Here is a 23,551-nt window from a genome sequence, read left to right on the forward strand (position 1 = left end):
GGTATTTAATGTTCTTTTACTGGTATTTCCATGAAGCCATTTCCATTTCCATGGACTATAGTGAGCTATAATGGCAGTAGTATATGAAAACTTTCCTCCCAGTCTTCCTTTCAGTGAACTATGATGTGTGAGGCTTATATGGGGTTATGGGGTTGTATAATTTTATTGCAGAAGTGACTAAAGGTTGAGCCTTTCTTTACTGTGCACTGTGTTCCTGTGTTTTTTTTTTTTTGTTTGTTTTGTTCCTTTTTTTTTTTTTTTTGATAAATAATACAACAAATGCTGGTAGAAGAAAATCTAAGTCCAGCTCAGGGAAATCCTCTAGATACTTGAAAGGACATTGGGATACACTTGACATGAGGAATTTCTTTGATGATATGAAGTTATTGGATCATTGGCAGGTATGTTTGGGGTGAATGTGCCAGAATGATATTTCATTTTAAGGATTACCAACTGTTGGACTTGCTTCTTCCTGTAGAGCTGATCCTATATTAATGAACTGCAGCTAGTTCATCACAGATGCAGCTCAGAGTCTGGCTGTTTAAATCTAATCTTTCTAATCAGTTAATCTGATAAATGTCCATGCTGGAAGTGCAAGAGAATGCTGGGTGGAAGGGAACAGCTGGAATCCTTTTAAGTCTAATTGCCTCCTGTGTGCCATTATTTTATTTTATGATGTAACCAACAATTGGACATGAAGGGTAGCGTGTACTCCACCTTTTAACATCAGTTTAGCCCTGCCAGGAAAGGGAAGGAAGGTCATTAATTCTTAACTGTATTTATGGGCATAGCACCCCACAGTCATAATGCAAGCCTACTCACCATTATTCTAACACTGCTAATTGAGAGGAGTTCAGCAGACGTGCCTGGTATTCTCTGAGGTCCAGCTGGTATCCAATTTCCAGCAGAGTTTACTGAGAAACATGAAGGTCAAGTAACTTCCCCAAGGTTATGCCATAAGTGGCTCAACTGGGATTAAGACTCAGATTGTCCTCGCTCCTAATCTTTTACCTTATTAACCACTGCAGTCTTTTTCTACAAATACCTAACAAGTTCATATTTGTAGATTTACAAACACAATGCCATGGTCAAACTCACTTAATTTGAGGGAATAGATTTCCTGAGAGGGCAGGTAATGAAATAATATTGGCAAAGCTTATTTGAAAATGAAATGGAAAATAATTGACTAGATTTTGCTTAAGGGAACTATTATTTTAAAGGTAATGTTGTACTTCTCTCCTTGATCTCTTCTTTCTCAAGCTTGTGCACATCTGGCCACTCTCCCTTATCTCCTGTCAATAAGCTATCAAGGAGCATGGGATTTCCTGAACTCATTTTACCTTTCTTTTACCTAGTCTCTATTTACCTTTATTATATCTCAAAGAAATTGGCTGACTATGTAGAAACAGTAACAAGGTGTCTGTCACTTGGTTTATTTATCTTTTTGTAAAACTCTCTTTGATATAAATACCGAGTGTTTAGCATGATAAAATTGCTATAATGTAGTTGCTTTCTTAATCATTTGTGTGGGGTGGGGTACTCCATCTTTAAGAGGTAAACCACCAAGAGAGTAGTTAGGATGAGAAACCCCCCTGGTTTTCCATATCTCTAACTAAAAAACACAAACAGTATTATGGAGCATCAAACACTTTATAATGCCAGCTGGTTTTAATTAAGGGCTTATTTTCTCTAAAACAAAGACATTTTCTCTAATACAATACATTACAGAACAGCAAACATGTTCACACCAATAGTCTGCTCTCTTTCTGTAAACAGGGATGGGTGCAACACACGTCTGGAGGACTGCTTGGAAAGCCTTGTGGGACACAGAACTAAGATAATAGGTAACATCTCACATGGATTAAGGAGCGAGAAAAACAAAAATGTTTTTATTGAGCCTGTTGTTAACTGCATTAACATAGTGTAACTGATCTGTCATTAGGCAGTGAAATCCAGAGCCACGGGGTGCAATTAAAAGGCAACCTGACACCTGCTGTTTCCAATACATCTTCTGAAATATCCAGAAAGAGACGATGCATTTTATCAAGGGATTGAGAATGGTAAAAGAAGGGTTTTCCATTGTAGGTTCCTACTTCAAATTTAGCCTAGTACTTTGTGACCAGGAATGCTCTAAAAAGGGAGTTTGATCTCTACTTCCACTTTTCAGAAGTTGCCACATGATATTAATAATCTCAGCAAAAGTGCCAAAGATGAATGAATGTGGAAGTGGGACTAATTTGCATTGTGGTTACAGGTGATCAGGTACAATGACATGGTTGCGGGGCTATGCAGAGAAACTTCTGTCGTACTGCTGCCTTTGCCAGACCTGAATTGCAATGCAGGGTTGGCCAGCTAAAGATACAAAATGCAAGATAACCCAAAATTTAAAAACTGCTGACCATGTAACACCAACAGGTTACTAGATTTTAGTCAAAGAGTAATGCTTTGAAATCCATTTGAAACCTCACTGGGAGCCAATGAAAGAGATTAAAACAGAATAAAACAGGTAAGACATTGGAAAAGGCATTCATGAATTTCCTAATAAATATCAAAGAAGGTACAAAAGTATTGGTAGAAGTAGGACAAAGAAATACTTTAAGCTAACTTACAATGAAGAACTAGCCCTTTTAGCACCCTCATGAGTGTATACCTTCACTCTGACAGATAGATGAACTGATACAGAGAGGTCAAATGACCTGACCTGAGGTGCACATGTATGGACGTGCACCTCGGTGGTAAAAAATTATGAGGGGATCTACTGGCAGATATTCGTAATAGTTAGAAACAAAAATTGGACAGAAGTTCTGGTGTTATAGAATGCACATTGCCATGTCTTATGCTATGGCTTAGAAGAAGTTTGTGAATTAAAGTATTTTGGTTTGTGTATCTGAACCTTCTGGAACGGAAATTAACACTCAGCCTTGCTAAGGAAATCAAGATCAGTACTCAGGATGTATTTTGTAATGTTGCATCAGAGAGACAGTATATGCAATACTATGTGGTTTCTAGTTTGTTTGCCCATCAAGAGTAAAATCTTCCCCATTTTGAGAGAGGCTTGAAGATTGCCTTGTTACCTCAGCACCTCTATGCATTAACAGTTGAATTCCAATTTGCATTGCTTCAAACCTTTCTGGGTTTGCCAGGCCCTCTTATGTCTCATCCAGGCAATGGAGATTCCATGTTCCTGCTCACACGAGGCTTCACTACTGATGAAAATGGCCTGGGGTCCCTCATTAGTGTCTGCTGGTATAGAAGACGCTCTTGTGTTACACAGCAAACCCTGCTAGCTCAGCTGTCTGTCACTAAAAGCTATGAAGTCAAGATGTCTCCCACAGTCAGTTCTGCATCTCTTTCTTCATCATCTGTCCATAACTATTTTTTTCTAGAGTAATGGCCTCATCTCTGAGCCAGCTGATTGGTGTAACAGGTCTCAGCGCACGGGAGATGACACAGGATGCACTGTCTAATGGCTTAATGCCTTCTAGTTGTAATTGTGCTCTAGATCCTTGCTCTTGAGTGTTGGTTCCTTTCCCTGCCTAAAATCCTGATCCAATTTTCTCTATATTCCTATTCCTTGTTCCTCTTCCTGACTCATGCTAGTTCCTAATCCTGCCCTTGATCTGCTCATCCTTGTTTCCTGCTCTTGCCTCTTTCTTTCCCAGCCCTAGTTTTCTCTTTGAGTTACCTTGCCTGACCTCGTTTCAGCTAGAACTACTCCTCATCCTAAAGGCACTTGCATACATTTAGACTGAAATTACAATGAGCCAAATCTGATCTTCACTTAACCATGCAAACTATTTTGTTTTCATAAGACTAAAACTTAGCTGAGGACAGAGTGTGATTCAGTGGCTAATCAAGAAATAAATATGTGGAAGTTCTGCTTCTGGTACCAAGGCAAACTGCTCATGAAGGTCAATCTAATCTTTGAGTAGATTATTCTTGATTGAGTTACATGTGGTAAAGTTGTAAATACAGTGATGAATTTTATTTTTATTTTTTTACACATTACTAAGAATGCCTCTTCCATGTGTTGTCTGGCAACACTCCCCCATCCCCACATGATGATAATTAAACACAAATCTTACTTTAGATAATGGGAAGGCAGAGAGATGTTTTTCTCTCAAGTTTCAGAAGACTCAGAACTTCCTAAAAACTCAGTCATACTACAGACTTTGGATTCAAGTGATCAGGAAGTGTATTGGAAAAACCTATGCTGAGAATAAGTGTGTGTGGGATATTCTGTTATAAGAGTCTCTTAACTGGATACATCTGTCTGGTGCGAGTGTTAGAATAATTAAAAAGGGGAACTGATGCACTAAGCCTATTTAGCAGAGCATTGCCTGGCCAAAAGCAGATTCCAACAGAGCTGTAGAAGAGTAGAGCAAATGCTCTTGTGTCTTTTCCCAGATGGCTCTAGATGAGGTACAAGGTCATCTTGATTCAGAGGTCATAGCTTTCTTTTTAATAGTTTGATTTTTCTTCTGTGAATTTGATTCGGTTTTTCAAACTCATGTAAACTTTTGGTATCCATAGCTTCTTGTGAGAGTATGTGCCCAGATTTAACCCTCAATTGCACATAGCACCCCATTTATATGTTTTAAACTGGCCTTTTTATAATGTAATTCCTTTGTAATTCCTTTTGTAATTCCTCTAATTCCTTTGCTGTAAGAAATGGTGAGCAATCAGCCTTTGCTCACCTCCTTCATATCACTTTTATCACATTGGCTCTTAAGTTATCCTTTCTAATGGCTAGACAGTCTTCTCGTTTTGATATATCCAGACTGAGAAGGGAAAGCCAGAAGTGCATATAGTGTGGAAGATAAATCCATAGCATGAATTTATGCAGCAGCACTGTGATGTTTACCATTTTGTTCTCCTTTTTTTCTAATGATTCTTAATATTCAGTTTGCTTTTATGATTATTGCTGAGTATGCACACGCTGTTTTCATATCAAAGTTTATCGTATCTCAAAGATGCTTCTTCTGGGTGGTATTAGCCATTGTGGAACCCATCATGTTCTACACAGAATTACTATTGCTTTTCCTTATATAAATATTAATTGATACTGTACTGAATTTCACCTTTGAGTTTATTGCCCAGTTTTTCAGCACTACAAACACTGTTTGCAACTCTTTGCAGAAAATTGTGAATTAAATTAATTATTTTAATCATCCAATTTAGCCATGGTGCGATTTCAACCTTCTGCTCCATGAGTATACTGAACAGTGCGGGCCTTAACAGAGAATTTTGTGGGACTTTCTGGTAACTTCCAAGAAAATTGACTTTAAATTCTGAATATTGTATAATAAATCCATATATTCAGGTATTCTATGCCTTTTAAAAAGAGTTTCTATCAGTTTGCTCTGTATGGAAATCAGAATTACTATTTTATAGCTCTCATAAGTCCTCTAAAAGACTGGGGACACATACATCTCTTTTGGCAATGTTGATTTTAAGTGAAAAGTTATACCTCAGTGTGGCTCTACACCTCATGTAACTATTTCATTCTTTATTCCATTAGAATGCCTGGTTCTGGTCTTACTGACTTGGTTACCATTCTTTGTGTTGTTGTTCTATAGCCTTTTCTGCTAGCATTTGTAGACAATTTAAGACAGTCTCTTACAAATATTATGTAGAAAAGCTCTAATGCAGAAACTTCTACAAGTCTGTTCTTGCAGAATGCAAATAATTCATTTTGGCTTTCTCATGTGGTTTGATCTTCTGAGTGCTCATTTTATACCTTGTTCATCTGTTGGCTCTACAGATTTTCTGGAAGGCTTCCTGTTTCTGATATTTTTCTTCTGATGTGGGCTAAAACATTCCTTATTTATAGCAGACAAAATCTGAAACACTTTTTGGCTCTTTGTAAGTAAACCTTAATCTCATCCATTTGTCTATTTCACCTTTGGATATATTTCTAAACATACAGTTTATAAAATGTAATGCATTAATATTTATTTCCTGCCTTGTCTGTAATGAGATTATACACTTGTATTTACTTTTAAGTTCTTATGTACTGCTTGACAGTACCAGCTACTGCTTTGCATCATCAGAACAGCGCAAGTGATTAGTTGTTTTTCCAAAAGAGAAGTTCTAAATATCTTCACGGAAAGTATAGAAAAAAAAAAAAAAGGTCTACCTGCATGGTACAGTTGGGAGGGCAATATTAGCAGAGGGGATAAATCTCTACAGGAAGAAAGCATGTAATAAACGTACTTAGATGAAGAAAATTTATAGCTAGGAATTGACATGGCAGGCCTTGTTAGCTGGCCAAGTACCTAGGAGCACAGTCTTTGAACTAAGAGAAGAAAAAAACAAACAAGATGCCTCTGCTATTTGCTATTTCTTTTAAGAATATCTAGTTCATAGGAATCAGAAAAGGTCTGTTGTGACTCCAGTGTCTGAGACAAGTAATCATACTGCTAAATGTTTGTTTTTAATTCCTGTATGACCTGTAAATATTGTTATCTTACAGGTAGACAACATGGTATAAATGGAGGGTTCAAAGAAATTACATTTATTCTGTTTTATACTGTACTAGTTCACTTGTTAAAGGTGCTAACTTATGTTACACTTTTTTCACTACTGTATTCTGACATAAGAGCTGTTTAACCCAGCCTTTTGGGTTTGTTCTTCAAATCTATTATTTTCATACTGATCTGCTTACAAAAAGCTCCAAACTGTGCTTTTTGTTAAAATAAACGCTACATTGACTAGGTGGAGTTCAGTTCATTCATAAAGTGTTGTATATGTGAAACAATGCTTATATGAATGAGCTGCCACATGATTAAAAGAGATGTTCTATATATCTTTCTCTGAGATAAAACTTCGATATACTGTGGAAATAAGAAAACTGCCTTTTTAATGAGAAACTGCTTTCTGATATACAAGATTATTAGCTTTGACGATCAAATAGTTTGCAATGTACAGTCTCCTATCCATAGCTGTCAGCAAAGGAAATGAATATCTTAATTTTCCTCTGTGTTTTTGTTTTGTTTTGTTTGATTTTTAATAATAAATATCCTGATTTCATTTCATTGGTGAAAACAGTAGGAGAGCATAATGGTAAGGTTTCCTTTTCACAATGCCTTGTCTTGTAAACATAGCAGTATTAACGCTGACACCTAATCGTATCACTGTTAATACCTGAACATCACTGAATTCTCATTATTGATTTACCTTCACATTCACAGTGACATTGTAACAGTGAAAGAAATCAATAATTTATCTTTCTTAGTGGTTCTCGTGGTGTATTCAGTCTTAGAGCTATCTAAACCATAACCATTAATATTGCAAGTTCAAATGAAGACACCCATACCATTGGTTACATTTGTAAAAAGAGAAATTAATTTAAGTTCATGTGAGATTGAACAAAAAATGGGAGAGAACCAAGACTAAAAGATGAAAAGGCTTCTTCAGATTGGTCTATTTTTTTATATGTTGATATGTGTAGAATATGTTGTCAACCTATGACAAATAGGAAAATGTGAATGCCTGTGACAAATGGGAAAATGTGAATTAAATATTATTTTTATTTTTAGCCAAATATTTCCACATTTTAGTTCAAACATGGAATGCACTAGCAATAACACTTTGTTATTGTTTCTAAGTCGAAAGAAGCTCTTTGATGTCTGTGACCAAATTCAGGCAAACAAGTAATCAAATTCTCATTAATAAAATGGAGAGATCCTGAGCTTCATTTTGTGATCTGTGTCTGGTGCTTGTTTCAGCACAGACTTCAAAATTGAATTCTCTTTTTATTTTTTATTTTTCTGGAGTATTTCTGATGAAATCCTTAAGTCACTACCAATTGTTTGGTATGGATTCATTTCTGATGTAAGTAATTTCTGATAGTCCAGCAGAAAAAGGAATAAATCGATCCAATCCCTCCAGCTATCCATAAGTAAGCTGGACATCTAATTGTGATACTCCCATTGTTTGTGGGACACTGATGTATTTGAAGAAAGGACTGGGTTTTGAGTTTAAAAAAATCACATACACAGAACTATTAGCAACAATAACAAAAATCCCATTATGAAGGCTGCTTAAATGGTGTATGTTAACAGCACGTGAGGTTCACTAGCTTTTTCACAGATATCGGCACCTGATTATGACAGGCAGTACTTCTTTCCTAGCAAGAAAAGGGTTGACTCTGGCATGTTTCCAAACGGGTTTTGAAGACTTCATAGCCTTAGCTTGGGAGATCGTTTTCATAATGGTTTAGCTGCTGGTTTTGAAATGTTTCTTAATGTTTGGCTACAGCGGTTTCTATTCTATTTGCACTCAGTTGCCCTACCCATTTATGCTAGACTAATGCTAATGACACATGTAATGGGAAGTCCTGTAGCTGGTTGCTATTCCAGATGCAGAATAATTGTAATGTAATGAATGTACAGTGGGACAGTAAAAATACCGTTAAAGTTTCCAAAATACTACACAGCTTACATATGTTTTTGGGGACAACAGCCAATGATCCGAAGAAAAAAACTGGCTACAGATGTCAGAGCATTTTTTTTGAAAAGTAAAAACAACAATGGAATATTATTGCATGTTTCACGGAGCACAGACTGTCTTGCAATTGAGAAACTTTTTCACAGGATCTCACATAGTTAATTGGACCAAATTAAACTTACCTTCTGAAAAAAGAATAAAGGAATGAAATTGTCTTATGTGGATTCAGTGCTTGGTTTTTAATAACTTGGGAATTTGCCAGTGATGAAGATGTATCGTGCCTGTCCAGATGCATTATGTGTGATCTGTCTTCATGTAAAAGAATATAAAGGCCTTCTGGTTCTCATGAAGCACTCCTCGGTTGATCCTTGAAATAGGACAATAGGACAGTGCTTGTTACTACTTGAAAGAAATCATGTTGTAACAACACTTAAATACTTAAAAATACCAAAGTTTGCATTCATGTGCTCTGCCACAATTCATACCTGATGCCACATGGGGTTTGACTGCCAGCATCAGGATACTTAGAGAATGTGTGAGCTCTCCACTTTTGGACATTGGTTTTTGAAGCAGTTGAGAAAACTGCAGTTATGATTTCAGTCTCACTTGGATTTCCTTGATGTCTTTTGGTTTAGTTTCTACTCTGAGAGTGGTTAGGACAGCAGCTGTTGCATTCATTGGTCATGTCCTTAGTGGTGAGCGCATGAGTTCAGAAAGGTCTTTGAGGAAGGTGCTGCTGTCGTGGCTTGTAAGGTGTTCTCAGCATTCCTGCAGATGGGAAGGCTGTAGACAAATCCTTAGAAATTTTGGAGGAGGTTTTGTGGATACTAACTCATATGACTAAAGAGCTCTTTCATTAATTTTGGGAGAAGCTATTATATAACATCAACATTTTTGCTGTTTTTCATCAGATTCATTCTCACTTTTTTTTTTTTTTTTTTTTCTCCAGACAAATGTATTGTTGTAACCATGCGTTTTGATGTCATTTTTCTTCTGACTCCTCCTGTGCTGCAAACAATCTTGAAGTATAAGACAAATTAGACCATAGTCTTTCTTTCTCTTTGTAGTGTCATCTTGCAGGTGCTTTTTTTTTCCCTCACCTGTGCTTGACATCTCTATGTGGTCTAAATTTGTATTACAAACTGATATACTACAGATAAAATGTTTGTTTTTGTGCTTGAATATATATATATATATATATATAATATATGAATAATATATATATAAATATAAAAAATATATATGAAAGATATATGTATATAAATGAAAGGTTGGGATATATAACTGACAACACGATGTGTATTTTCATTGCCAGATTAGGAAAATTAACATTCTAACACAAATTTGATGCTGTAGCTTCTTGTCAGACTGATGTTTTTCATGATAACTCTTTCCTGTTATCTTTTCCCACTTTAGGGCTGCAACCAGAACAATACCCTCTCTCTCTCCTTTTCTTTTTTTCCAGTTGTAGTTAGTTTTCAGATCCTCCAAAACAGTATGGACACATATTTGCAATTGCCAATTCTGACTATTTAGAAAAACATAATGAATTAGAGGCCAGAAGAACAATTTGAAGACTTGCATGCAAATCATTAGTACATTTTTTGCTTGCTTTTGGCACAGACTGCTTCATTTGGGTGTAGTAGAACCATGAATGATATAATTCTGTTCCTGAAGATATTATTTAGGGCCAAAAAAACCCGCCCCCAAATGGTTTCTATTCATTTTCTCTTAGTCAAGGACACAAGGGAAATAAATGATGTCAGGCTGAATTGAAGAATTAAAAATATGTTCATTTTAATGGATCCTTAGTATACGTACACACATAAAGACAGAAACATTCATCCTTGTTCTTATATTTGATTTTGAACAAAAAAGTTGTGTATTTCTTAAACTTTATTATGATTAGTAAGATGTGACAAGATTTCTGAAGAAGAATTTGTCATGTTTATGGGAACCTTCTTTTGGGAACCTAAACCTTTCTACTCTTTGCTTTTCATTTTTGAATGCTCTCTCATAAGCCTAGAAGGGCCTTCCTTTTCAATGTCCTCTTGGCATGCAATTCATCTTAACAGTTTATTTCTGCCATGGCTCTTGGCCCCTTTTTGGCCATGGTACATCCGAATTTCCTCTTTCATGTGTACCCTCACGTGTGTTGGTGATACACGCACCTTTCCGTGCGCTTTAACTTAGCACAGAGGGTTGGTGCACCCTACTACTACCACGTGCCGCTCAGCCCTCTTCTCAGTGTATGTGATGTTGTGTCACTAACCAAGCAAATCTTTCTGTTGTTGAGATTCTCAGCTCAGATTTTTTTTTTTTTTTTGTGTTATTTTGAGCGTATGAAAGCATACCAAGGTACATTATCAACTTCTAATTGCCCTTACTGCTGTTTCCCACAGCCACCCACTTAGGTATGGTGTGTGCGCGCCTCAGCAACTCTTTGTCCAGGCCGGACCCCGGGCAGGGGCCTTTCTTTTAACATGTTACGATGGGAATCGTTTCTCGAGGATTCTCTCCCAGCACAGGGCCATGGCATTGCACACGCACTTGACCCGAAAGCATTAACAGGGCCCAGCCCCGTGCTCCAGCGACGCCCACGGCTCGGGGCTGTCGCCCAACGCTGAAGGGGGCTCGGGGCCAGCCCCAAGCGGCCGGCTGAGGAAGAGGAGGAGGAAGCAGGGAAGAGAGCAGCGCTGACTCCGATCCCTGCAGGCGCTCCCGTCCCTCCTGGGGGCGGCGCCATCACCACCCCTCTTCACTGCCCCCTCCTGGGCCTCGTCGGCCGCCGTCCTCCGGCCCCAGGTGAACGCGTATCCCTCCGCCGCGGCCGCCCCCACCGCCGTACTCGCGGCCGCGCAGTCCCCGGATGGAAACTGTTATGGCCGCCGACAGCGCCGCGCCGGGCCGCGGGGACGGGCGAGGTAACCCCGCCAGGGAGGGGGGGACACCGGGGCTGTGCGTGCGGGGAGCGGGCAGCGCCTCGTGGCTCATCGCGGCGGCGAGGAGCGGGCGGGCGGTGCGAGCCCGGCGGGGCAGAAAAGTGGTGGTCGGGCCGGGGGAGGGGGGGCAAGGCGTGAAATAGTCCCTCGCGCCCCCTCCACCCCGAATGGCTGCGGGGGCGGCCCGGGAGCAGCGGGGGGCGGCTGCGGGCAGTGCCTCAGAGCCGCAGCGCATGGCGGCGCCCCCCGGCCTGGCGCCGTATCCCTCCGCCCCGCCGCGGGCGGCGCTGCGCCCCCTGGGGCCGTGCGGGCGGCACCGGCTGCTGAGGGGCTGCGGGGGCCGGGGGGCGCCGCCGCCCCCCCCCTCTCCCCCCCCACTTTCCCCCGCGGGCCGCAGCCGCCCGCGGGGAGGCTCCTCAGCGGGGAGCGGCCGCTCGGGGCTCCGTCGGGGTCTGCCGGCAGCTCCGTGTGCAGGAGGAGCGGCGCTTCTGCCCCGTGCTGCTGGGGCGAGCAGGCTGAGGGGAACTGGGGAGCGTGGCCGGGCTCGCAGGGCGCTGGGAAGCGCTGCCTGCCCGCCCCGAGCCGCGTCCCCAGCCGCTGGGCTTGTTCGGGACGGAGAAACTTTAGCGCAAAGGTACCTGGCGGCGGGTGGCTGGATTGCTCTTAGCTGTCACTTCTCTCTCGCTCCAAGTCTGTAGCTAAAACCTCTTGTTTTCTCCATCTGTCCCGTTTAAAAACAAAATAGTGACGTTTGGGAGCGTTTTTGGGGGGGAAGAAAATCGAGGCGTAAAGCTTTAAGCGGTTACTTAGGCTTGTGCTTAGGATTTTTTTTTCCATATGAGTTATCTGTGGCTCACACTGATGTATGTTCAGGTTTTGTATTTGTTATTTTTGCTTTATAATCTACTTCATACACTGTGAAAGTAGTATTCTTCTCTGGCTTTTGTGAAACTTTCTAGAGAATTCTAGTTGGGCTTTTTTTTTTTTTTTGGTGGGGGGAGGAGGGGGGTTGTTATAGGATTTATAATTTTGCAGTGTTTTTGCTTAAGAAAAGGTTAATTTTTTTCCGAGTTCAAGTTTGAAGGGCTCAGGTGCCGGTTGCTGCTTTCTGTCATCTTTTTAAGTCCCCGTACATTTTCACTTGCCGCAGTTAGGGACACTGGAGGAGCATTAATACAGTGAAGGTCAGAACATGCCCAGTGAGGAGGGGTTTGCTGGCTGCTTTTAATCTGACTCGTGAATTTGGAATTTAGGTTGTAGCTGATGGTGTTACCTCCCGGGAGAGCACACAGTACATATTTACAGCTTTTCAGTTCTTCAGTACATTAAAAGTGCACCATATGTGAGATTGTGAAGATTTTGTGGTTTTCAGCTTATTTCTTTAGTCATGATTGTATTTACACTTTTTAAAATATCTTTCTTTTTGTTTCTAGACCTTTTTTCAGTATTTCTCCTGACCGTGGCCTTTTCTGATTTTTATGTATTTACCTCTTCTATGTGTGTGGAAAAATATGTAAAAGGCTGGTGAAGAATTGAAGTCTTTTCTTAATGAGTAAGTCTGGCGTCTTCTTTCATAAAGTAAATCTAAAGATCCTTGGGACTTTATTTTTACTAGTTAAATGTTTCTAGTCAATAATTTTATTTGTTGAGTTGCAGGTGCTTGTCAGTAGTTGCATGCTGTCCAGTAATAACACAGCTAAATTGTAATTTGTGTGGTTTAAGGAGGTCTCAAATCAGGCTTAGATATTTTCACCTGAGATTCTTTGCTGATCACAAATGTTCTGTCTAGGTGGGGAAATGTTGCCCAGTTGAGGACCATATTGGCCCTGTGTTAGAAGCCTGTGGGTTGTTCCCTGAAGAATGCTGCATTCACTTGAAATTTTTATAGCATTAATTGCATAAATATTTCAGGTTTCAGTATTTGCAGGTATAGCATTCCAGTCTGAATGATAGATAGCTACTGTCAAGATGACACATTGCATGATGCAACCTGTAATCTTCATGTGTTGCACCTCTGTAGTAAAAAAGTTATTCAGCCAAGAAGTTCAAGTCATGTTTTGGTCACTTTATCTGGGAGTTTAAGTTGCTCCTGTTCAAATAAAGAACTTACTGCTGACAAGAGAAAGTATTGTTGTACAACACTCTATTGGTGAAAATGGAGCATAATGCAGATGGGTTGTTATTTTCTTAACATTCAAAGCAGAGCAGTACCCTATGTTTTAATCTCCTGTGTGGAAAACAGGACAAGTGTCATTTATTTTATATAATACTTATATATTATTTATCTCCTGTACCTAAAATGATTAATTTGGAAATATTCCCAAAGGGTGTGTGTTTGTGTCTGTTGTGTTGTTTGTTTGTTTGTTTGTTTTGAATGTGAAATGTCATTGAAATCATTTTCAAGAATCCTGTAGAAATGCTAATAATGTTTTTGAAGGTATGCAATAAAACATATGCTAAAACAAACAAATGTGTTCTGCTTTTCTTACTACGATAAATGAGCATGGCCTGGATTATTTTTTAGTCTTTGCTTTCTTTCTGTTGGGTATTGATGTGCTTAATGCTAGATAATTCCTTCTCACAGGTCTATGGGAAGATATTTGGGAGACCTCAGTGGTGATGCTTATAATGGTCTGGAGCTCTAGAAGCAGCTCTTGTACTTCATCACAGTGAGGGAGAGGATGTGATCATTCTTTCAGTTTGAATGTGAATAAATAGGATGATCTAATGAGTTCCAAGTCTGTGTTGCTTTGGGGCGGGCAGGGAATAGCAGAGAGAAAGCTGCTGATCAGATTTCAGCCAATGCTTTACTTACTTTTGCTATTAAAGTGTAGCTCTTACTTTTCTATTACAGAAAGAGTTTTTACTAAAAAAAATGCTAGGGAAGAGGCAGTTCTTGTTCCTTTCCAGTTTCACTTTTCAAAGTCAAATTATTTTCGGTGCTATTCCATTTCTACTGATTTTATGCTGACATAGAAGTGTTGGAGCATAAACTTGAGCTGTTACAAATTGTCAGTGTAGTCTGTTGCAGGAACACTGACACAAAGTCTGTAGAGAGAATGGTGCTGACCATACCTCTTTGAGTTTCTTAATCCATGTGGAAGTACTGTTACCAGTCGTACCCCATGTTCCATAAAGATTAATTTATACCCAGGAACCACATGGTGAGAAATGTGGTTTTTATCCATCGACTACTTCAGACCTTGTGTGAGACGAGAGGTAGCCGTTCATTGTGTATGATTGTGGTGATTATTTTCTTCTGTGTGTTGGTAGAGGTCATATCTCTATTAGTGCATTAGTTTTAAAAGTAATATTGTATTTGTTTTCTAATTTCAGGAGAATAAAATGGGGAAGTTGTAGAACACTGAGGATAACTCAGCACAGTAGTCTTGTTTGCTGCAGGAACTAAGCCTAATCTCAAGAATCCACTTAAAGAAAAGGAATACCTGTGAAATCATGCCATCTGAAAAGGGCCATTTTTTTCATGATAAAGAGCAAATTAATTTATTAAATCACAATGCTGCAAATAATCTTTATATGGATACTACTTTGGAAAAAGCATTGGGGAATGATCCTTTAAGTGTGATGACTCGACCAGCAATTTTAGATGTCAGTCTCTCCTATGAACTAAAGAATGTGAAGATTGTTTTACCCAAAGTGAACATTCCAAATGAAGTGTTAATGAAACATGAAGTAGATAGGTTTAGAAAACTATTTCAGTGTAAAGAGCAAACTGCAAGGAAGTCAGTAAATCTGGAGAAAGTGAATGGAAGCAGTCCCATTTGTTCAGAGGGAAGCAAAGTACAGAATATACCAGAAGTGCAATTTGAAGAAGGGCTGAAAACTACAGCAAAGATACTGAATTTCACTTGTACGAAGTGTGAGGATAATGTTAGATACAGCCCAAATGACCTACAGAAACATTTTCAGCTGTTACACTATGGCGAGTTGCCTTTGTATCCTTGTGAAATGTGTAACTTCTCAGCTAATGACTTTCAGTCATTTAAACAGCATAGACGCACCCATCGCAGCACTTTAGTGAAATGTGAGCTCTGTAATGATGAGCATATGTACACTTTGTTTGATTTGACAAAACACTTCACATCAAAGCATTGTGTAAATGGTCACTTTCAATGTGAAAAATGTGGGTTTTCTACCCAGGATGTGGGCACATTTGTTCAGCACATTCACAGACATAATGAGCTTCCATATAAATGTGGAAAATGCCATCACATAAGCTTTACAAAAGAGGAGTTCCAGAAACATGTTGTTTTCCATAACAGCGTGTTTCCTTTTGGTTGTCAGTATTGCAGTTACAGAACACAACGGAAAGATTATCTTTTTAAACACATTATATCTTTGCATAGAGACCACTTGTATGCAAAAGAACAACTGGAAAAGGATAAATGTGAAAAAAGAATAGTGAAGACTCCAGCAGGACTAAAGCTTGTGTTAAGAAGGTGTAAAACGGGAACATCGAAAAAACCTCTCTGGAGACGGAAAAAAATAATCAGTGGAAGTGACAAAACTGGAGAAAAAAGTTCCCAAGTGCTAAGAAGTGTGAACAAAATTCAACCAAAATTGGATGAGTTGAACCAGTGTATGAGAGACGTGGAAACAAATGAAGAAAAAGATCGAATTATGTATACTGAAAAGCATAACTTCACAGGTGGAATGCTCTCTGCTACTGCTGCACAATACAATAAAGCAGATGATGGAACAAGCTTCAGCCTGGGATTATTGAAAAATGCCATTCCTGGGCCCACGGTATTGATGGTGAAAAACAATAAAATATCTGTACCAGCAAATTACAGTGCTAAATTTATGGGATTTAAAATGGTAGATGGAAAACAACATATTGTTATAAAATTATTACCTACAAGTAAGCAAAACTTGCATGTGTTGGGTCAGAAAGCTCATTCTCTTAAAGATGGCTCTACAACTCCTTTGATACAGACTGATGATCCTTGTAGTTTGTCTTTAGGTGCTATACCAAATGTTACTGACCAGTCAACCGTAAAGAACAATTCCATTCACACTTTACCCTCTCCTCTGTTTTCTTCTGTTCCTTCTTCAGGAAAACCAGAAGTGGAAAAACAAAATAACTCCTTATTGTATGGTAGGAGTCTTTCTCAAACTGTAGCACCTTCTAATGTAGCTGTAGGAAAAAATTCGTATCACTTGCCAATGAAGTTGGGCTCAACTGTATCTCCATGTGATGAGGTGACAAAAATTGAATCTCGAAGTAACATCTCATGGGGAAACCATAGTCCTCCAAGTCATCCTCAGGTATTACCACCCACTATTACAAATGGGAGTCACTATGACCATATGAAAATGCCCTTCTTTTCTGAATTGAAAATGCAACATGGTGGCCTGAACAATGGTATTGGAAATAGTGATCTCTGTTATTCACATTCAGTTGATTCTTCTAATGAAGGGTTGCTGTCTTTTCATAATTATTCTAAAATGGATTCTTCAGATAATCAGTGTAGCTTTTGGATGTCAACAGATGACAAATCTAAAGAATTTATATCCAGCCAAACAGTTTCTTTTCAAAACAGAATTGAATCTGCGTCTTCATATTCATATCCAGAGTCCATCAAAGGCTTAAAACAAGAACAAATTGTATCAGACGAATCAAATATTAAAACTTATGGATACATGAACACTAAGAATAACTCTGTGTTTTCTAAAGGCCAATCTAAATGTGTTATTGACAGAGAGTGTTTTGTGGAAGACCAGCGTAATGGCCAGCAGTATTTGGATGCTAACATACATCAAGACTTTGAGAATGTAACTGAGAAATTCCAGGAAAATGGATCTGATTCTGTTAACTCGGTCTTAATGCCTAAAATCACATCTGTTTTCTCATTGCAGAGTGAACAGGCAGCTCATTATTTATCGCCTGAAATAAACCAGTTATTGCAAGATGTGTTAAAAGTGAAAGCAACTACTCAGCAAGAATCCCACAGCAAGTCAAATAACTGCATAAAACTTCATTCTGACAAGCTGCTTTCTAGTCATCTTTCTAGTCATGAGACAGGGAATAAAGCCTTTGCACACTTAAAAAGCTCAGCAACCGCATGTGGTTTTCAGAGGCCTCCTACTAATGCTGGTTTTCATTTATGTAAGAGAGAGTTGAACACAAGCTGTAGCACAAATGAAGGTACACATTGTAGGAAAGAAAAAAGGCTACCCAGAATATCATTAGATTCACAGGGAGTGCATATAATATCCAGATCTCCAGGTGTTGGTGCATCACTTAAAACTCATACAGATGGAATCACAACACAGCAACTAGTAAAAGAAGAAGTACAGTCAACAACCCCAAATCCTAGCAGCTTTTCTCCAGTTCTTCAGGAACAGAAGAAAACTGTTTTAGTTCAGTCATCTCCAGGATTTTTTGTTCCTTTGCATCTTGCTAACCAGCCTGGACTGCAGGTTGTTTCAGGAAAATCTCTTCCGTCAACCAGTTCATTTGATAGTCATGCAACTAAAGGTGTACCTGCTTCTTTTGTTTTAAATAAAGGACCTGGAGTGATACTGACTTTCAGTGGGGCAATTGGAACAGTTGCAAATGTCCGTAGTGATAGTTCTCAGGTTTTAGCGAGTGTCGCATCCAGAGAATATGGTAAAATAACCATACCAGCTTCAAAAGTGGAGCGGAAAAATGACAGCTTCAGAGGCATAAGAAGTTCCTGTAGTAGGAGAGCACATCATCCAGCAAATGACTCACTGAATAGCACATCATTCAAAGGACCTTTTGTAATTACAAACTCATCAGAGTCATCTATGAAAGGAATTTCTTCTGTGAAAGTGTTACCAGAGCAGCAGGATGCTGTCTTTGGTTCTGTGGAGTCAGTAAAACAACAGGAAATGAAACAGAAACATGTTTATGCACTTTTGCCTGATGGACAGCAGGCAGTTTTCCTGCAATGTATGACACCAAACAAACCTGAAGTACGTAAACATAGTGTTTTTCAGGAGAGTGCTCATTGTCAAAACTGTCAACCAAAGAAAACTGGAGCCATGCAACAAAAGCTTTTGCTGAAAATTAAGACTTCTTCAGATACGCTGACTGATACCAATCAGTCAGTGAACAACTCAGTGCCCTCACTACAGTTGGATAACTTGCAGTCCCTTACTCCTGCACTAGCACAGAAACAGACTAATCTTACTTCTAATGATGCCTTAATCTTACCAGGTAGGTTAATGCCAGCAAATGCCTCTTTGGCAAACTCTAATCCAGCATGTCGTATTCCTTCTGTAGAACCTGTATATTCTACCAAACCTGCAGGGACGTGGTTGCGAAAAGGTTCTGCAGAGAGTACACAAGTAATAACTGCTAACAACAGGAATAACTGTGGTAGTCAGAAGTCCACATGGCGCACCCGGAACAGAGTGGCAAAAGTAAAATCTCGCTTAAAGCAAACTGGGCCTGAAAGTTCGGAAACTGTGGTTTTACAAAGAAACAATTTCAAACGGAAATGCAAGGATAATTGCAGAGAACCTCCAAGAAAGAAAGCAACATTGCACAGAAAGTGTAAGGAAAAGAATCAAGCTCAAGTTGTTAGTGAATCAGGTGGCCCTTACAAACCAAGGGCATCAAAAGAAACTGTGAGGACTTTGAAACTACTTCCTTTTAATTCTAAACAGCTTGTAAAATGCCCTCGGAGAAATCAACCAGTTGTTGTGCTTAACCATCCTGATGCAGATGTTCCAGAAGTTGTAAATGTAATGAAAACCATTGCTAAATTTAAGGGACATGTTCTTAAGGTTTCATTGTCAAAAAGAACTATTGAAGCACTTCTGGAGCCAGCCTTCTGCAATAGTTTGGATGTAACTACTGATGATCTTTCTCAAAAGAGGCACAAGACAGTAAAACCTATTAGCCCTGTAAAAGAAAGATTTGTATTAAAATTGACACTGAAAAAGACTAGCAAAAACAATTATCAGATTGTGAAAACTACCTCTGATAATACCTTGAAAGCTAAGTTTAGCTGCTGGTTTTGTGGTAGAATATTTGACAATCAGGATAATTGGGTAGGACATGGACAGAGGCATCTGATGGAGGCTACTCGAGATTGGAATTCGTTAATGTAATGTAATGATGACCAGTGAGGAAAATAAAACTTAACTATCATGCATCACAGCTTTTTAGAATCAATTTAAATTATGATACACAAATTGTTTTGTATTTCAGTATTGTAACTGAAATTTAAAAATAATGCAAAGTGCTTGTATTTTAAAAGGAAAAACAGATTCTCTGTTGCCATTGAGCTTTTAGATACATCAAGGAACTTTGTGGTTTAGATAACTTGTAACTAACTGCAAATACAATTCCATAAAAAAATATATATTATTTTTTGTTACTACTCTCCTGTCCTATATTTTTATTCTGTAAAATGAGTCTTCAGGGCTTCTGTACATATTTAAAAAATCAAAACATGTAAATATTTTTATACTTTTCAGTTATTTGATATGATTCTTGCACAGAAATTTTTTCCCCTCTCCCTTTTTTTTTTCAATTCTGTGCACGCACTACTAAATTTTTTTTTTTTTTTGGTCAACTACACAGTTGTTATCCTGGAATTTTTGTTGTTATTTTCACTTGTTAGCTTTTGATTTTGCTTTTCAGGGATTGAACACTATCTTTAGCAAGTGCCTAAAAGATGTGAAGCAGTTTACATTATGTCAACTGTGTAAGCAGAGGTCCAAACAGGGCCATTTTCCCAATAGTTTCATTTAAACAAAGCCATATGTGAATGCTTTAAGCTATATTGCTATGCACATGACACTTGTACTATTTCTGTGCAGTTTGTCTACTTTCTTAGTGAAGTATTTTTCATATAAATTAATAAAACATGTTACAATTGTGTTAATACGGTGAGCTTGAGAATGGAATCAGCTGAAAATATACTATATATATATTCATAATGTATATGGTGTTTCAGAATGGTGAACATTCCTAACCTGTATTGATTCTGTTCCTATTAAATTTGCTATAACTTGTATTTTCAGAATATGACTGTGAGCATTTATAGAAAATACTTCTGGTTTTGTTATATACTATGGCTGCCACAAACCCTGTAGGAAGGCCAGCAGTGCAAGGCACCATAATGGCCTGTGTAATTACAATTTTATTCCAGGTGCATGTAATCTGTCCCCATAATGATTACGTGGTATTCTCCTGTTGCTTATTCAGATGAACCTTTTATGGTACTGGGGATTTTGCAAAACCAAGGCTTCAGCTATTCTGTCCTCATTTTGATGGTTAGTAGGGTAATACTCCCAGGAACCTGCTTGTTTCCTCTTTGTAGTTTTAGGGATAAAGAAAGGAGAATATGAGTCACATTTTTTTAAAGTTTCTGTTTACATAAACAAAGGACCTTATCAGATCTATAGTAACTGAGAGTATACGACTGAGGGTCCTTATTACGCGTAGTGATTATTATGTTTAGAGGGTTTATCTTCTGGATTCTAAGTGAACACAGAGGCTAGATTCAGTGGGAGTGCCCTTAGCACATGGCACCTGGTGTTTGTATCAGTCTTTACAAGCAGTTTGGTTCCGAGATGAGGCACTCTACAATTCACATCTTCCCTTGTACTTGATGGTGTCACTCGTCGTTGGCCATGTCCTAAGGGCTTCATGAAAACCTTGAATAACTTACTGATATACTATCTGCAAGGTCAGGTGGGGTGATCCTGAGGCTGCATGGAGTGATGGGACCCACCTACACTATTCAAGTAAACATGCTGTGGAAGATTCTTCTATCTACCCTGTGCAATTACGGATTTTCCATTGGTGAGGAATACAGCAAGGTTTAATTGAAGCCAGCCTTATCTCTGTCAGCAGGCACATTCAGTAAGCAGTGGCTCTTCTGGCGTTGTAGCTGAGTGCTGTGCTCAACAAATGCAGAAGTGTAGTCAAAGTTTTGCCCAAGTAAAGGAAGGTTACGTATGTTTTTGCCCAAGTATAGGAAGGTGTGCAGGTCAGTTTCACAACATAAAAAACTGTCAAAATTGAGTACTGGACTTGGGGAAGGCTGGTCACTTAAATCACTGAGACTTTAGGTTTTGTGCAAGTCGAATGGTGGCTTTCTGTGCCTATTTCCATACAGTGAAAGTCAAGACTGACATGCTACCAGTGAAATAATTCAGTCTCTTAGGGATGTCACTGGCAACAGAATTAGAATTAGATTGCATTTTAAAAAGTTATAATGAAAATGATTTTGAAAGAATTACTTTTATTTTTTTCCTTGATGTGTCTGTTGGCAGGAAGGTCCGTGCCAGTTTGTAGTTAGTGAGTTATGTATGGGAGTCAACTGAACTATGGGAGCCAGTCAAGGCAGCATAGTTTGGGTGAAAATGAAGTTGGTGTGTGTTCTGTATCAAAATCAGCTCATTTTGTGCTGCACAGCAGGCTGGAGCTCTGATGTGAATTTGGCTAGGATCTTTGAAGAAGGCTATTGTAATGTAGGGGTGAGGCAGTGTGTTAGAAATAAACATCATTAGGAAAGGATAAGGAAGTCTTAAGCTAGGAAGGATCTATAGGCTGTCTCAGCTTGCTGTCATAAATTTTGAAATTTAACCTCTGAATTCTGGATTTTGCCATAGCGCTGAGGTAGAGGCTCTGCTATAGAGTTCAAGGGTTTTTCTCTACATTGATGAAATTGATGAATCACGAGAGTGACAACTGTGGTTGATTGGACTTTTTTTTTTTTTTCCTGGAGAACCTTCAACAATTCTGTGAAAAAAAGAGCTCTGTAACGTTAGCAAATGCTGAAATAAGTTTGCTTTATACAATATTATTTCATTGTCATGTGTACTTTATCTATGGACATCCATCACATTCAGTGCAGAGAATTGTTACTTATCCATAAGCAGTGAGTTAATATTTTGTTTTCCACTCTTAATTATGTCCTCGTATTATTTAGTACACATTGCTCAAGTACTGTTCTGAATATAGAATTCTTTTGTATGAGCTCCTCTGTAATGCTTCATTTGCAGTTATAAGAGTTTTACACTTCTATGGATCTGCTTTCAAGGAATCTCAAGTCTCAGACTTCCATGAAACTAAGACCACAAAGATCAGCAGCAGAAAATTTGGCTTAAGCAATCTGACCAGCATTGCAGCGGATGATGCAGTAGGAGGTTCTTCAAAAATGTGTTCAACTGCCTTAATAATGTGAGGCTATTTTTCTACTAGCTGACTCCTGCAGTGTTTGTTTGCACGTTGCTTGTTAGCTTCAGTAATGGGCAGGCATCCTACAAATGTCCCACAAGCAACAATGTTTGCTTACGCAGCTAGGATTTATCCCAAAGTATAATGTGTGAACCAATTGAAATATGTAAATATTTATGGTAAAATAGTAAATAATCATGTATATAATACCTGTAATGTCTGATGTGACAAATTGAGATGCGAGTAACGATTTGAAGAGTGACAGCTTGTAAATTTAAGCAGTGAAAAACAGCAATCTTAAATTGTTTTGTTTGCAACGTGTAACAAGATAAGACAGCCTTAACTTGGCTATAGTGTTTTGGGACACACAAACAGAAGTGCAAGTGCAGGGTCAGTAAGTGAGAAAATGCTCTGAGAAAATGCTTTGCAAATATATACTTGGCCTGAAGTCTAACCCATTGTGTATTCTTTGTAAGATGTGTTCATCAGTAAGTCATGGTATCCCTACTTCAGTGATTCCAAAGTTTTAACCAAAAAATCATGTTCCATGTTTGTTCCAGGGCTGTTGTCATGTGAGATGTGTTGTGTTGTTTTTTTTTTTAAACACTTCCTAAGAATCTGTTTCTACTGCTGGTGTTATAGATTGAAAGAGGAGGGTAGTTTTATAACTTGCATGCCTGAATGCTTGGATTTTGGAGAATGCAAGTTCTTACTCCTTTCATGGAGCAACACTGACAGAATAATTTACAATACTCCCTTTATTCTCCTTTCTAGATCAGGTAGGCAGACAACACTCCTGCTCTTTCATACATTAGTAAATATGCTACTTTGCTCTTAGTTCTCAGAAAAAAAAATGCACCTGCTCTGCTTTGATTGCATTTTAAAGCCAACTTTTTTGTAGTTTTAATTCTTCCTTTGTTTTTCTAGTTGGGAGATAAATTATGTAATAATGTCAGAGAAATATAAGGGG

At 38.7% G+C, this 23,551-nt stretch overlaps 1 protein-coding gene across 5 annotated transcripts in view; it reads left to right on the plus strand.

Annotated features, from left to right (window-relative positions):
* Positions 1-20,410, plus strand: part of ZNF518A (zinc finger protein 518A) — a 43,658-nt gene extending 23,248 nt beyond the window's left edge. Inside the window, exons 1-3 of one of the 5 annotated variants that reach the window (XM_068688133.1) lie at positions 11,095-11,375; positions 12,827-12,945; positions 14,730-20,410. In XM_068688133.1, the coding sequence (XP_068544234.1) occupies positions 14,850-19,499 (4,650 nt within the window). In that variant the 5' untranslated portion in view covers positions 11,095-11,375; positions 12,827-12,945; positions 14,730-14,849 and the 3' untranslated portion in view covers positions 19,500-20,410. Of the gene's footprint in view, positions 1-11,094; positions 11,376-11,410; positions 12,028-12,826; positions 12,946-14,729 lie in introns of those variants that run through there. The other 4 variants (XM_068688134.1, XM_068688135.1, XM_068688138.1 and 1 more) reach the window with 4 other exon arrangements.
* The last annotated feature ends 3,141 nt before the right edge of the window (positions 20,411-23,551 follow it).

This window comes from Anas acuta, chromosome 7 (assembly GCF_963932015.1).
Source record: "Anas acuta chromosome 7, bAnaAcu1.1, whole genome shotgun sequence".
Classification (NCBI taxonomy): Eukaryota; Metazoa; Chordata; class Aves; order Anseriformes; family Anatidae; genus Anas; species Anas acuta.